The following is a 15,038-nucleotide window of genomic DNA, read 5'->3' as shown; positions in this document are numbered from 1 at the left end:
AATTCTTTGTAAAATGGTGGCTTTCCTTTTGAGAAAACACCATGTTTGGTTTTTTACTTTAAAAAAAAATGTTAAAATACTTAATTGTCAGCATTTCCTGAGAACCCTTGCAACCCTGAGACTGTGATTATATGAATTGATAATCCTAGACCTCCAGCTCTTAGGGAGCTTCATGCTTTTAGGAGCAGATTTTAACCTAAAACTATACTAGTAGTTCTTGTTTCTTACGCAAGTTTAGAAATCTCGACAATCTTTAATCCAGGATGATTGCACTAATGGAGCTCACAGATGTTTTGTACTGCTAATTGTATTCCAGGTATTCCTCTGTGGGGTGTTTAGCTTTCATTTTTCTTTTTTATTACAAAGCAACGACCAAGTTCATCAAAATAGATAACACTTACATCTTGACTCTTAATGTCTTTTGATTTCTTTCCCCTGCAGTTTCCTGGGGATAGTGTGGTAACTGGCCGGGGCCGGATCAATGGAAGATTGGTTTATGTCTTCAGTCAGGTATAGTATATACATTGTGAACATTCCGTCATTACATCTAGCTGTAACCTGATGTATGTTGAAATTCAGTAGTCTAGAAGGAGAAGGGAGCAAGAAAGAAGGAACTAATCAGGTGGTCTTGAGGTAGTGAAACTTATTCTTTTGGGTGGGTAGATTTGTAATCAGGAGAGAGCTGTCTAAAGGCCATGGTTATTTTCTCAGAGAGGTGGGGGACTGTGGGTCATATATACTCTCAAACACGATCACACTGTGTTGGTCGGTTTTGCATAATTGCCTTTCTTTTTATGGTGAGGATGGAAATAAATAGGATACAAATATAAAGTCATCAATAAAACTTAGTAAAAATGAAGGCCATAATTAAAAACCTATAAAGGTAGAGGTTAACCACAAGGTGGAGTTATAGTAGAGTGTAAATGGACTGTTTAACAAATGCTCGATGAGTGAGTGAAAGAATGAATATAAGTAATAAGTGCATGTCTCAGAATTTTTCTTGGAGAAAATATATGTCTTAAGTAGAGTATTGTGTTTGAAGAGGACTCTCAATGCAGAATGGGTGTTGTGTTGTGATACTGACTCTAGAGATTGCGAATTTCCTTCTGGAGGTAGTGAGTGAGTGAGGTCATGTCCCAAATGGAGGATGTCATGGAAGAGAGAATCTTTCCTAGAGAAAGTGGATATTGAAAGCATGTGCTCCCTTGAAAGTATTCATAATTACAGTTGTTATTCAAGCCATGTGAAGTAAATAGCTTTTTCCAAGTAGATGTTTTTGGGAGAAGAAAATTTAAATATGGGTAATGTTTTACTTTAGTGCCCTCCCCAGGTTTAAATTCGTTTAGAAACATAAAATACATCATGTATATCTTGGTTTGCCCATGAAATCAAGTAGGTTTAGTATATTAAATATACAGTAATAATAGTAATCATTATAGCCAGTATTTACATAATGCTTTAAGATTTGCTAAATGCTGTACAAATATTGCCCCATTTTATCCTCACAGCAACTGTAGGAAGTAGGCGCTGTTATCATCCCCACTTTACAGATGAAGAAACCGTGGCAGACAGTTTTTGAAAAGTAACTTGCCCAAGGACATACAACTAGTACAGATGTGAACTCAAGTCTTCCAAGGCTGGGCCCAGCACTCCAGCTGCTGTGCTGCTCAAAGTCTATATAGTTTACTGAAGTATAATTTATTTAGGCAATGATTACAACTATACTGACTCAATTAACTTGAAAATGTTTCATTTGGGGAGTCCAAATGGAGCCATAAGCTATCATCTTCAAAGAGTCAAGCATCTTTATTTATTTTTTTTTTTGCTAATTTGCAAAAAGTGGGTTAAAAAAACTTGAATAGGAGAAACCTTCAATGTCAGGGAAGTAAACAAAGGCATGCTTTCTGGATGCTATGGCCTCTTTTGTGTCAGAATGCTACAGTAAGCATGTTATTTGAGAAAATTAAAGGAAGGGGCAGAAATCCCCAGTGCATTTTCCATATTGTTATAATCTCTCTTTTTCCAAGCTCTCCCTGGCAGTTTCTGCTGTTTCTGATGGTTTATTTTTATCATCTTCACAGAACTTGTAAAAATTGAAGATTGGTCTGGACTGTAACGAGCTTCTTTAGATTTTTTCACATGTTCGTTTGCCGCTTGATTTGGTGTACTTCCACGTAGAGATCAGCTCCTTACACTTGCTTCAGCAGCTGAGAGGTGTGGGGGGAGGTCCAGTTTTGGGGGGCTAGGGAATGGCACCAGTGAGAGCCACATACTCAAGGATGCTCTAAATTTCTTAACCTTTGAAACCTCTTTCCTGTACTAACCCTAAGGGAGAGGAAGTCCCATGTAAGGGCCTGGGATTTAGAAGACCCAGGTTCCCATCACAGTCCGTACTTGCTTAACCTTTTCCTTCCTCAGTTTTCTCTCTTGTAATATGGGGGAAATAATATTGGCAGCACCGACTCATAGGGTCATTGTGAGGAGATTGCTTGGCATCAAGCACTCCATAAATGTGTGTGTCCGGGTTGTTGTCATTGAGTGGGCATCTGGTTTCACTCACCTCTCTGCCATATTTTGTATTTTTGCCTTTGAATATAGGGAGGCAACTACTTCTGCATTTAGTCCTTTGAGCCCCACTCAGGACGGGAGGACAGCTACCAAAAGCCTTTAACCAGATCAACCAAAGTTAGATAGAGGAAAGCTGCTAACAAAGGACACGCATCTGAGAAGCAGAATGGGCATTCAGAGTCAGAAAGACCTGGGTTCAGATCCTGTCCTTAAAACACCGAAGCAGATGTGCTAACTCTGGGCTGGTCTCTTAACTTTGGCATGAGTCAGTTTTGTCTGGTCTAAAATAAGTGGCTCTGAAGTGCCTTCCAGTTCTAAAGCTATAATCCTGTGATTCTTCTCTTGTGAAAATGGCATGACAGGAATGCATTTTGATTTCAGTATAGAGGGACTCGTAATTTCATATGGTAAATAATTTTAATAATAATAATAATATGTTCCAGTTATATAGTGGCTGCATGTATCCGGCATTGTGTTAAGTGCCTTACCATTGCTGTCTCATCTGATCCTCATATCAACCCTGGGAGGCAGGGACTGTTATTATCCCCATTTTAGATTCAGAAACTGAAGCAAGTAGAGGTTAAAGGACTTACCCAGAGCCATACAGCTAGTGCGTGTCTGAGGCCAGACCTGAACTCAGGTCTTCCTGACTCTAGGCCTGGCCGTATATTTACTTTGTTACCCAGCTGCCCCTAATTTTACCTAGCTGTTAGAATCACCTTGGGAATGAAAAGCTGGATAGCAACAATATGGGAATACTTTATCTTAAATACTTGGTTCATTATTTGAAAATAATTCATAATACAAGATTTTTCCAAGATAAAGAAAAGTTCCTAAAAGTCCTTGGGGAAAATGAAGAGCAAAAACTTTTTCCCTTAATCCCTCCCCCCAGTCTTTTACAAATTTTAATAATCATTTCTTCCTTTTTTTTTTTTTTTTTTTTTAGGATTTTACAGTGTTTGGAGGAAGCCTGTCAGGAGCTCATGCCCAAAAGATTTGTAAAGTAAATATTTAGCAACAAAAAAATGCTGGACTTTTTTGGTTGTACTTTGTCAATGTCTGTTGAAGTGTAAAACAGCCGTTGATGGTCCTCAGAAGTCTAACTGAACCTCTCATGGTTCTGTACCAATGCTAGACTTGCCATAGAAGCCCAGAAGCAGAAAAAAGTAGAAAATCAGTTTGGTGAAATTTGGGGTTGAGGATAAAAATGATATAGTTGTCTTGTAATGTCCAAGGTAGCCTTTTTTCTATCAGGGGTATCTGGGTCAGGTTTGTCATAGTCTGCAGTCAAGGAAGGAAAAGGCACAGTCTGGGATCAAGCACAACCCAGACTTTGGTTGCCAGGCCCATGTAGACAGGTTACTGCCCACTCCATCTTAAGTACTTTTGAACAAGTAATCATGGTAGCTTATCATGTGCACCAAAAAGATGATTGGCTACTGAATACACTAAAAAAGCATATACGCCGATGTTTTTAAAAATAGAGGTATCCTTTACACATTGAAGGGGTTAGGGGCCTGACACCCCCCACAAGGAAAATCCTTGTAAAATTCTTTGGCCCTCCCTTCGTAACCAGAGATGGTATTAAAAGATAAAATATGTTGATATTGTACAATACTATATATATATACATACACATATATATGAGTGTATATAGACACATATATGTATATGTATTTTGTGTTTCTGAGTTTCTAACCTTTTTCTGTGTATCTTATTTGCCTTTGCACAAACTTCCCAACAATTCCCATTTAATTTCTTATGCCAGTGGCAATTGGGGAAGTTGGAGTATGGAAGGGATAACTATACTTGCCACAGGAAAGTAAATTTCTCTCTGTTGCAAATTTAGAGAATGAGCTAAGGTGCCTGGGGGCTTTTTAAAGGTTGGAACATAGCCTTGTAAACTTGCTTCACTGTTCTTCCTTCTGTGAAAGTATTTAGTTAGTAAAGTGAATTAAAAGGGCATTCTTTTTGACAGCTTGGTAAACCTACATGAAAAATGCTATGAACATGTGTTAATAAAATGCTGTGTGTTTATTAAGTGCCAGTGGATAGTGATTGAATGTTGTTATAACACAAGAATTTGTGCTTCCTGCAGATCATGGATCAAGCTATGTTGGTTGGGGCTCCTGTGATTGGACTGAATGATTCTGGAGGAGCTCGGATCCAAGAAGGGGTAGAGTCCTTGGCTGGTTATGCTGATATATTTTTGGTAAGAGACTCAATTTGCAGATAATGAAATAAAAATATTTGGCATTGTTCAGCCTTTGCTTATCTCACCATCTCTCTTGAATTTTCCCCTGTTTTAATGGATTTGCTCTGTTAGTACGTATTCTCGGTTTTATAGAGATGTTTAGTCAGTGACGTTGAATTGGGGGAAAATGTGCTTATATGTGGGGAAACTTTATTTCTCTTTTGAGAGAGTCATATTCTAGATAAGGGGTGGGGAACCTGTGGCCTTCTAGATCCTTGGGTGCAGCTTTTTGACTGAGTCCAAGTTTTATAGAATAAATCCTTTTATTAAGGGCCTAGAGAAGGGGTTCTTTTTTTTTTCATTCTTAATAGTGTTTTATTTTTTTCCCAATTACTTGTAAAGGTAGCTTTCAACATTCATTTTTGTAAGACTCTGAGTTCCAAATTTTTCTCCCTCTCTCTGTCTTCCCTTCCCCCTCCCCAAGATAGCAAGCAATCTGATATAGGCTATACATGTACCATCATGTTAAACGTATTTCCACATTATTCATGTTGTGAAAGGAGAATAAGAGCAAAAGGCAAAGACCATGAGAAAGAAAAAAACAACAAAAAAGTGAAAATAGTATGCTTTGTTCTGCATTCAGATTCCATAGTTCCTTCTCTGGATGTGGATAGCGTTTTCTATCATGAGTCTTTTGGAATTATCTTGGATCATTTATTGCTGAGAAGAGCTAAGTCAGTGAAAGTTGATTATCATACAGTGTTGTTGTTACTGTGCACAATGTTCTCCTGGTTCTGCTCACTTCACTCAGGATCAGTTTAGTCAAGTCTTTCCAGGTTGTTCTGAAATTCCCCAAATGTTGGACATTCCTTCAATTTCCAGTTCTTTACCACCACAAAAAGAGCTACTATAAACATTTTCATACATGGGATTCCTTTCTCCTTTTTTTGTGATCTCTTTGGAATATTGCTGGATCAAAAGGTATGCACAGTTTTATAGTCCTTGCGCACAGTTCCAAATTGTAGAGCAGGGATTTTTTAACTTTTTTTGTGTGGCAGACCCTTTTGGCAGTCTGGTGAAACCTATGGAACTTTTTCCACAATGATGTTACTAAATGTATAATCCTTTATGAAGGAAACCAATTATACTGAGATTCACTTATCAATATATTTTTAAAAAATTGTCAGATACTCTTGTTTCATCTTAACTTTTCCTTGGACTGTAGCATGAATGGTGTTATTACAGATGTTTGAAATAAATCAACCAACTACTTATTGAATACTTAATACGCTGACATGCTTCTTAGCCAATTCATCACGACTCACAGCTGTCCAGTTGTGAAGTCATTGTGATTTGATAGACAAGACATAGCATTTAGAGACAGAGGGCTTGAGTTTGAATCCTGGCTGTGCTCCTTAAAACCCTTGTAACCTTGGGGAAATCATTTAATTTCTCTTGCTCTCAGTTTTTTCTTCTATCAAATGAGGAAGTTGGGCTAGAAGACTTCTGAGGTCCTTTTCTAGCCCTGAATCCATCATCCTGGGAACTGTTCTTTATTCTTTAAATTCAAGCTATAAGTCGATACTCTGAATGCAAAAGTTGTAGCTATTTATCAGGGGAGATTTTTTGGGGGGGCATTTATTGACAGTAACTAGAACAAAATTAGACAGGGGGCCAAAAAAAAATTAAGTGGAGAGCCAGATTTAGCTCATTGGTTTGACACATTCTTCTTAACTTTTCTTTGCCATCTTCCACTCCCATCCCAGTAGAGAAAAGGGACACTAATTACATTTAAATTTGAAAATTGCCTGAGAATTTACGTAGGTCAGAGGCAAGTAGTATGATTGTAAAAGTTTAGAGCTAGAAGCTTAGCTTAGAGTTTGTTTATTCTAATATATCACCATAAAATGATATGACCTGTATTATGAAAGAATCTTGGAAACAACAAGATTCTTTATTACAGTTTTTTAAATTGTTCAATTAAATTTCAGTAAATATTTATTAAGTACCTACTCTCTTCAAGGCACTGGGGGTACAAAGACAGAAATGAAGGAGTCCCTAGCCTCAACAAGCTTATATTCTAATTACTGGGATAATTATTAGAAAGACTTGGGCAAAAAACCCTAATGCATATAAAATACTAAGCTGTTTATAGAACTCCATATTGTCCTCTGAATGTGCATGTAAGTGGGTTTTACTACACTATGCAAATCTATCTATGGCCATTTTTTCTAATTTATTTAAAGTCTCAAGTAGGCCACCATGAGCAGTTCTGAATGCTGTTTGTGTGAATAGTATTTAATGTAATCAAAATTCAGAGCAAATTTAATCTGACACTTATTTAGCGATGCACATAATCATTGAGCGGTCTAGTAATTTTGTCTGTAGATGGCAGTGACTCTAATTTCATGTATTTCCACAGCCACACCTGTTTTTCATTTTTCTCTTCTCACATCATTTCTTGAAGCCTTGTAATGAGGAGCAGTGCAGTTCAGTTTTCTTTTATATCATGGATGGCTTGATTCTTATCCTCCATATAGATACATACATTATAAAACAAAGGTTCTGCATTTCAGAAGTAAATATGGTAGAGAATCCTCAAAATCAAGCAAATAGTTGGCTCAATGTAGTCATGCGCGTGTATCTTCTTTGTTTATTAATTTAAAAAGGAACTTAAAAAGAAATAGAAATAAAGGAAATAGAAAACCAAGATTCTGGGTCTAACACTCCAGCTGCTGGTGTTGCCCACATTCCTCATCTCCTCAGCCTTGGCTTGAGGTTCCCACAGTTACGCTTCCTGCTACGATACTGTTCTCCTGTGTCTTTCTTTTTGTCACCTTCATCTGAGTGTCACAGAATGGGACTTCTACATGTTTCTGTCTCCCTCATCCCCAGATATACTCTCTTCTGAGTGCCTGGGCTCCAGTGTTTTGAGTGACCTACCTGGGGTGGGTTGAAGACCCACACCAATGGTGGTGGTGATACTGGAAAGGAGTTGAAATCTCTCATATGTAGCAACAAGGAGAGGAAGGAGTATATGGGTGAAGGGAAGGGACAAGAAAGGTACCTGCAAGGGTAGGTAGGATTAGGTAGACTCTTTAGACCAGTCCCCAGAGAGTGTGTTTGTCCTTCATTGCCAAAGAAGACCATGGCATCAGAGAAATGATGGCATGACTTGCACTTGACCTTGTTGTTTTTTTTTTTGAGTGAGGGAGGGCTATGCAGGTCACCAGCCTCACTTCTCCTCCAAAGCCATCTGAATCCAGTGACCAGATACTCATCAGGATGACTGGAGATGACCCAGGATGAGGCAATTGGTGTTAAGTGACTTGCCCAAGGTCACACAGCTAGTGAGTGTCAAGTGTCTGAGGTGAGATTTGAACTCAGGTCCTCCTGACTCCTGCACTGGTGTTCTGTCCACTGCACCACCTAGCTGCCCCCCCTTTCCCCCCAGAGAATAAACTGCAAAATCAAGCTATTGTGTTCTCAGCTTTCTAGAAAGGTCCATTGGTCCTAGCAATACTCTTCATCTAAGGGAAGATGGGATGCTTCTGGGGAAAGAAGCCTTAAGACAGACTTTCTTTTCTGAGGAGAATAACTAAATATAACAGACTTATTTTTAGGGCTCATCTTAAGTACAGTATGACTTTAGAGGAAAGGAACAGAATCATGCTGAAAACCATCTCTCTCACCCACAGTACTTTGCTAATGTCTGAAATGTTTTAACCAGAGGCAAAGCTTTTCATTCTGCACTGAGAGACAAAGGGCTTCTTTCATTGTTCCTAGTGGAGCTAAGGCTCCAGAGCTGGGGTTATTAACCTCTTTAGTGTCAGACCCCTTTTCACTACAATATTTTTAAGTGCATAAGCTCTTTTTGTGGTGGCCAAGAATTGGCAATGGAGGGGATGCCCATCATTAGGAGAATGGCTGAAGAAGTTGTGGTATATGAATGTAATGGAATACTGTTGTGCTGTAAGAAAAGCTGAGCAGGCAGATTGCAGAAAAACGTGGAAAGACTTCCATGAACTGATGCTGAGTGAAGTGAGCAGAACCAGGAGAACTGCGTACGCAGTAGCAGCAACATTGCATGATGATCAGCTACGATGGACTGAGCTCTTCTCAGCAATATGATGATCCAAGACAATTCCAAAAGACTCATGATGGAAAATGCCATTTATACCCAAAGAAAGACTGTGTAGTCTGAATGCAGATCGAAGCATACTACTTTCGCTTTCTTCATGTGGGGCTTTCGCCTTGTGTTTTGATTCTTCTTTCACAACATGACTAATGTGGAAACAGGTTTACATGATTGCACATGTATAACCTATATCAGATTGTTTGACATCTTTGGGAAGGGGGACAGTGGGAAGGGAGAGAGAAAAAAATCTGAAACTCAGAATCTTAAAAAAAATGAAAGTTGAAAACTATCGTTACATGTAATTGGAAAAAATACTATTTACCAAAAAAAAAACCAAAACTATTTAAATACATAAGACAAAATACAAGAGATTACAAAGAAAACTGATTATATTGATAGATAGTTATCAGAATATTTTCTTAAAAAAGCAAATTTATGGACTCAACCCTTACACTAGAGTTGAGTAAGTTTGTCAAAGTATAAATGACAGATAGCAAAACTGTTTTTGTTTTGATAGAGGAATGAGACTAGAAAACCTAAAGTGAGAGAGCCAAGAGAGTAACTTCAATATATAACCCTAAAGTGGTATTCTTTTTCCCTTCCACTGCTGATCCTCACCATTTTCTTCCTCTGTAGTTGACATGTCACGTGTTCTGTTTCTATTTTGTTTCTATGGATTTGTGGAACTTGGATTGCTGAGTAAGAGGTGGAAGCAGATGGGAAGAAGGAGGGAGACTTTTTCCCCTTCTGGGGGAAATTGACAGAGTCCATAGTTGGAAAATTCATTTTACTTTCTAGAGACTTCCATGGTGGTGAGGATCATAGAGGAATGAAATAGGAATTTGTCACTTTTTTACCAAGAACAAGTGACCTCCTCCCGGCCACTGATCCCCAAAGCCTTAGTACCTCCCACTACTGGCTGCCTTGTCCCTTTTATTCAGTGGTGCTGCTATTATAAGATGTACAAAAGAAATGGAGTAAGACTCTGCATGAACAGTATCTCTCCCTGTCCTCAGAGTCTACAGGGCATTACCAGGAGATGCAAAAAAAGCTGACTAAAAAGACAAGGATTCCTGCTTTTTCCTTTCTGTGTATACGAACGTGTACAGCCATGTACTCTTCTCAGCTATTAGAGTTGCTCATGCTTTGGGGCGCTCCTCTTACTGGCCTCATCACTCCTGTCTAGGATTGTTATCCATCCATGCTTTCTTCCTATCCCTGTTCTCTTTAGGGGGACTTTATGATTCTGGTGAAAACTGCCTTGTGTATCTGGATAAATGTGTGCTGGGGGGAAGGTATTAGTTGCAGGTAGTTAGAACGGAGATTTTTTTTCTTTTGAAATAAATTTTTTTCAACTAAAAATCTATTTCCTTTCCTTCCATTACCTTCCTCCCTTCCCATGCCCCAAATCTGTTGGGCAGGGGTGGGGGGGAGGGGCTGGGGAGGAGAAATCCAACAAACGCATTTTTACAAATATGCATAATCAGGCAAAACAAGTTCCCACATTGGCCATTTCCAAAATATATGTCTCAGTCAGCACTTAGTCCATCACCTCTGTGTCTGAAAAAGGCTAGAAGGCTTCTTCGTGATCAGCCTTCTGGCATCGTGGCTAGTCATTGAGTCTTTCAGAGTTGTTTGTCTTTGCAATGTTGTTATTACTGAATAATTGTTCTCTTGGTTCTACTCAGGAAGGTCATTATCAATTCATATAAGTCTTCCCAGGTTTTTCCAGAATTGCCTTTTAATTTTTCTGTTAGAGTAGTATTCATTATGTTAATAGACAGTAATTTATTTTGTCATTCCTTGATTGATGGGTTTCCACTTCTTTACTACCACAGAAAGAGTTACCATAAATCTTTTTGCACGTGGATTCTTTTCCTTTTTTTTCAAGCTCTTTGGGATATAGGTCTGGTAGTGGTATCACTGGTTCAGGAGGTGTATACTGTTTACTGATATTTTGGTCATAGTTCCAGGTTGATTTCCAGAATGGCCAGTCCATTCACAGCTCCATCAACATTGTGTTTCTTTTCCTAAAGCCCCTCCAGTATTTGTCATTTTTCAGCTTTCCTGATCTCAGGGTGACAGGTGGCATTTTAATTTTAATTTGCATTTCTCTAGTAGTGATTTGGAGCATTTTTTTCATATGACTATTGATAGTTTTAATTTCTTCCTTTGAAAACTGCCACATCATATCCTTTGACCATTTATCAATTAGAAAATGGCTCTTATTCGTATAAGTTTGAGTCAATTCCTAATATATTTTAGAAATGAGATCCTTATCAAAGAAATTTGCTGCAAAGATTTTTTTCCCCTCAGTTGCCTGTTTTCTTTCCAATTTTAGCTGCATTGGTTTTGTTTGTGCAAAACTTTTAAATTTTATATAATTATAATTGTTCATTTTATCTTCTGCAATCCTTTCTATTCATTATTTGTTCATCAATTCTTTTTCCTATCAGTAGATCCAAAAGGTAATTTCTTCCTTGCTTCTCTCATGGGATTATGTGGCCACTCTTTGTGTCTATGTCATGAATCTACTTCGAGCCTGTCTTGATTTGTAGTGTGAGAGGTTGGTCTGTACCTCATTTCTTCTAGACTGCTTTCCAGTTTTTCCAGAATAGTGAGTTCTTGCCACAGTGGCTGGAATCTTTGAGTGTCTTGAACACTAGTCTTCTCTGTTCACTTGCTTCTGTATATCGTGTACCTAATTTGTTCCACTGACCTACCTCTTGTATTTCTTAGCCAGTACCAGATCTTCTGATAATTTTTTTATACAGTTTGAGATATATACTAGGCCCCCTTTCTTCCCTTCTTTTTCATTATTTTTCTTGAGATACTTGACCTTTTGTTCCTCTAGATGAATTTTATCATTATTCTTCCTAGCGTTACACAATAATTCTTGGTCATTTGAATGGTATGGCAGCAAATAAGTAAATTAATTTAGGTAGTATTGTAATTTATATTATATTGGCTCAACCTTCCCATGAGCAATTAATATTTTTCCAATTATTTAGACCTGTCTTTATTTGTGTAAAGAATGTTTCATAGTTGTATTATATAGTTCCTCTCTATATCTTAGTGGATATTCTCTGAAGTACTTTCTACATCCAGTAGTTACGTTGAATGGAATTTCTCTATCTCTTCCTGAAGGGTTTTGTTAGTAATATACAAAAGTCCTGATGGTTTATGTGAATTTATTTGATATCCTGAAGCTTTGCTAAAGTTATTTTTTTTAGTTGACTTTCTAGGGTTCTCTAAGCAAGCCGTTGTTTCATCTGCAAAAAGTGACATTTTTGTTTCCTCGCTGCCTCTGCTTACTCCCTCAGTTTGTTTTTCTTACCTTATTGCTGTAGCTAGCCTTTCTAGCACTGTATCAGATAGTAACGGTGATAACAGATAACCTTGCTTTATCCATGGTTTTATCGGAAAGTCTCTTGTTTATCCTCTCTGTATAAAATGCTAGTCCTTGATTTTAGATATATAGCACTTATATTAAGGAAAGGTCTATTTATTCTCATATTTTCTTGTTTGTTTTATTTAATTGGCATGGGTATTGTATATTGTCAGAAACTTAGAGAAGGCATTATTAACTTTTTTACGTGTGTCACAGACCCATTTGACACTGTGGTGAAGGTTATAGACCCTTTCTTGAAATAATGCTTGTTTTTTAAAAATTCATAATTGAAGGAAATGCTAAATTTCAGCTAGAGTTTAGTGCAGATAAAGATGTCATTGTTTCCCCCATATAAGTTCATGGACTCCTTGAAATTTATATGTGGACTTCCTTAACCATCCTTCCTTTAGAGGAAACTTTATTTGGAACCTGAAGAAGAATCCTAGTGGAAGTTGAAAAGGGGACAAAGGTCAGAGGAAGAGAACTCACATAATTTCCAGCCACCTTGGCTATAACAACAATAAAAAATTACGTTTATAAAATACTTTACTTCTTACAAAGGACTTTTTCCATAACAAATTTGTGAGGCTGGATGTATGCATGCATGTATCCCCATTTTACAGATGATGAAATGAGGCTTAGAGGAAGTTAAATACTTTGCCCACATATTTGTTAAGGTTTGGTGTCTAAAGCTGAACTAATTACTTTTGACTCCCAATCCAGCATCCTTCCACCATACTACTTGGAGGCAGCTTGAAAGAGAAAAAAACAACTTTAGTAACAGATTATAGAATTTTTTTCCTGCCACCTGGATTCAATTTCTTTGTAAATAATCCAAATGTTGTTTTATTGTCACCTTTATCTTTTTGCAGATAAAACCTTGAATGTGTTCAGGTAACCAAGTACCTTTTCCTTTTCTCTTTTGGCAGAGGAATGTCCTGGCATCTGGAGTTGTCCCACAAATCTCTTTGATTATGGGCCCGTGTGCAGGAGGTGCTGTCTATTCCCCTGCCTTAACAGACTTCACATTCATGGTGAAGGTAAGGTTCTAGTATCTCTTTCCATGGTTCCCTTTTAGAATGGTGTGCTTTCTCATATGTAGCAACATTAGTGCCTGACCTAGATTGAATATGTTATCTGAATTTCAGAGTACTGCCCATGATAAAGTCTTAGTGCTGAAGAGGTGGTGGTGGCATGGGATCATTAAGATGGGGGATTTCATTGGCCAGAGTGCAATGTGCTTGATTTGGAGGCAGTTTTACACATTCATTGAATTGCAAATATATTCCAAACACTAAATCCTTGAGTGAAAAATAATCTCCAGAAATCAGAGATGTCAGGCACACATCCTGTGGTCCACAACACTCCTGAGTTTGACCTGAGCTAGATTAAAATTGGGGAATATTTAACAAAATAAATAAATAAATTTTTAAAAATATGAACATATGCCTTTTTAAAATCAAAATGAACCCCACAGGGATCCCTACATACAGCATAGTGGTCCCATTTCTATTTGAGTTTGACATCACTAATCCAATCTGTTAGTATCTCTCCAAACAGATCAGTCATAAAATTTTAGAGCTGAAAGTGACCTTAAATTTCATTCTGACTCTTCTATTTAACATCAAATAAGGAAGTTGAGTCCTAGAAAAATGAAATTACTTCCAAAGCTAGGAACAGAGCTTCAGTGCTTTTTCTGCACCTCATCCTATTACCTCCTCTGTCATATTCCTTAAAAATCTTTAGGAAAAATGATGATGTAACTTTTAATGTTAGAAATGTTTTATTTTCTTTTGTAACTTTCTGCCGCATTAGGGACATTTCATCTTTTTAAAAGAGATTTTAGTTAAATGTTATGTGTGTACTAATGCTGAACAAATAAAAATAGTATGGAGCATATCTCAAAATAAAACCTTAAAACTTGAACTTTTTGGAAATTTTATTGGAAAATTATTTTTAAAACAATTTTAAGTATGTTAAATATTCCCAATTACAGTCAAACAAATTTTAATATTCATTTTTTGAAAATTTTGAGTTCCAGATTCTCTACCTCCCTCTTGCCCCAGCCCCTGGAGAAGGCAGACAAATATGACATCACTTATACGTATGGAAAAAACATATGGAAAATTAATTTTATCAAATTAGTAACACTGGTTTGTTTCATGTCCATTTGTGACTCCATCTGTGTACTATTAAAATTTTGTTGGTCAAGTTTTTTTTTAATTTTGAATTGTCACAATATCTTAAATTTAGAGTGAAAAGTGAAAACTAGAGCTAGTTAGTCCAATCCTCTCATTTTACATATGAGGAACTGAGACTCCCAGGGGTCCAGTGACTTCCCTAGAGCTCTCTAACTAGTCACTGTCTGCATGAAGATTTAAGTCCCTTCTTCCTAACTACACAGAGGGCACTTTGTCTGCTGTGCTCTGTGCTGTCTCTCTAATGTCAGCGTGCATGTTTTTATTCTGTGCACATGGCCGTATTTTAGTTCTATGCCTTTCCTTTTTCATATTTGTATTTTCATTTTTTATGGTATAACACTGTTCTCTTACATTAGTAATAATATCAGTTACTCAGACATTCCCTGATATTAGGACATATAGGTTATCTCTAGTTTTTTGCATTGTTTTTGTTTCTAAATAAGTCAACTGTGCATACTTTTGCATAAATTAGTCTCTTTTTTCAAATTCTGAAATTGATTCCTGTAGCACTGTATATTGTCTTTGAAAATTTTCTTCTTTTTTTCT

The 15,038-nt window shown here is 37.3% G+C and overlaps 1 protein-coding gene across 2 annotated transcripts in view; it reads left to right on the top strand.

Annotated features, from left to right (window-relative positions):
• Window positions 1–15,038, top strand: part of PCCB (propionyl-CoA carboxylase subunit beta) — a 56,323-nt gene that overhangs the window by 3,791 nt on the left and 37,494 nt on the right. Inside the window, exons 3-6 of one of the 2 annotated variants that reach the window (XM_072613589.1) lie at window positions 442–510; window positions 3,515–3,571; window positions 4,667–4,780; window positions 13,221–13,331. In XM_072613589.1, coding sequence (XP_072469690.1) covers window positions 442–510; window positions 3,515–3,571; window positions 4,667–4,780; window positions 13,221–13,331 — 351 coding nt within the window. The remainder of the gene's footprint in view (window positions 1–441; window positions 511–3,514; window positions 3,572–4,666; window positions 4,781–13,220; window positions 13,332–15,038) is intronic. The other variant, XM_072613590.1, reaches the window with a different exon arrangement.

The sequence above is a fragment of the Notamacropus eugenii genome, chromosome 5, assembly GCF_028372415.1.
Source record: "Notamacropus eugenii isolate mMacEug1 chromosome 5, mMacEug1.pri_v2, whole genome shotgun sequence".
NCBI classification, from domain to species: domain Eukaryota; kingdom Metazoa; phylum Chordata; class Mammalia; order Diprotodontia; family Macropodidae; genus Notamacropus; species Notamacropus eugenii.
This window is presented reverse-complemented; position numbering and strand designations above follow the sequence as displayed.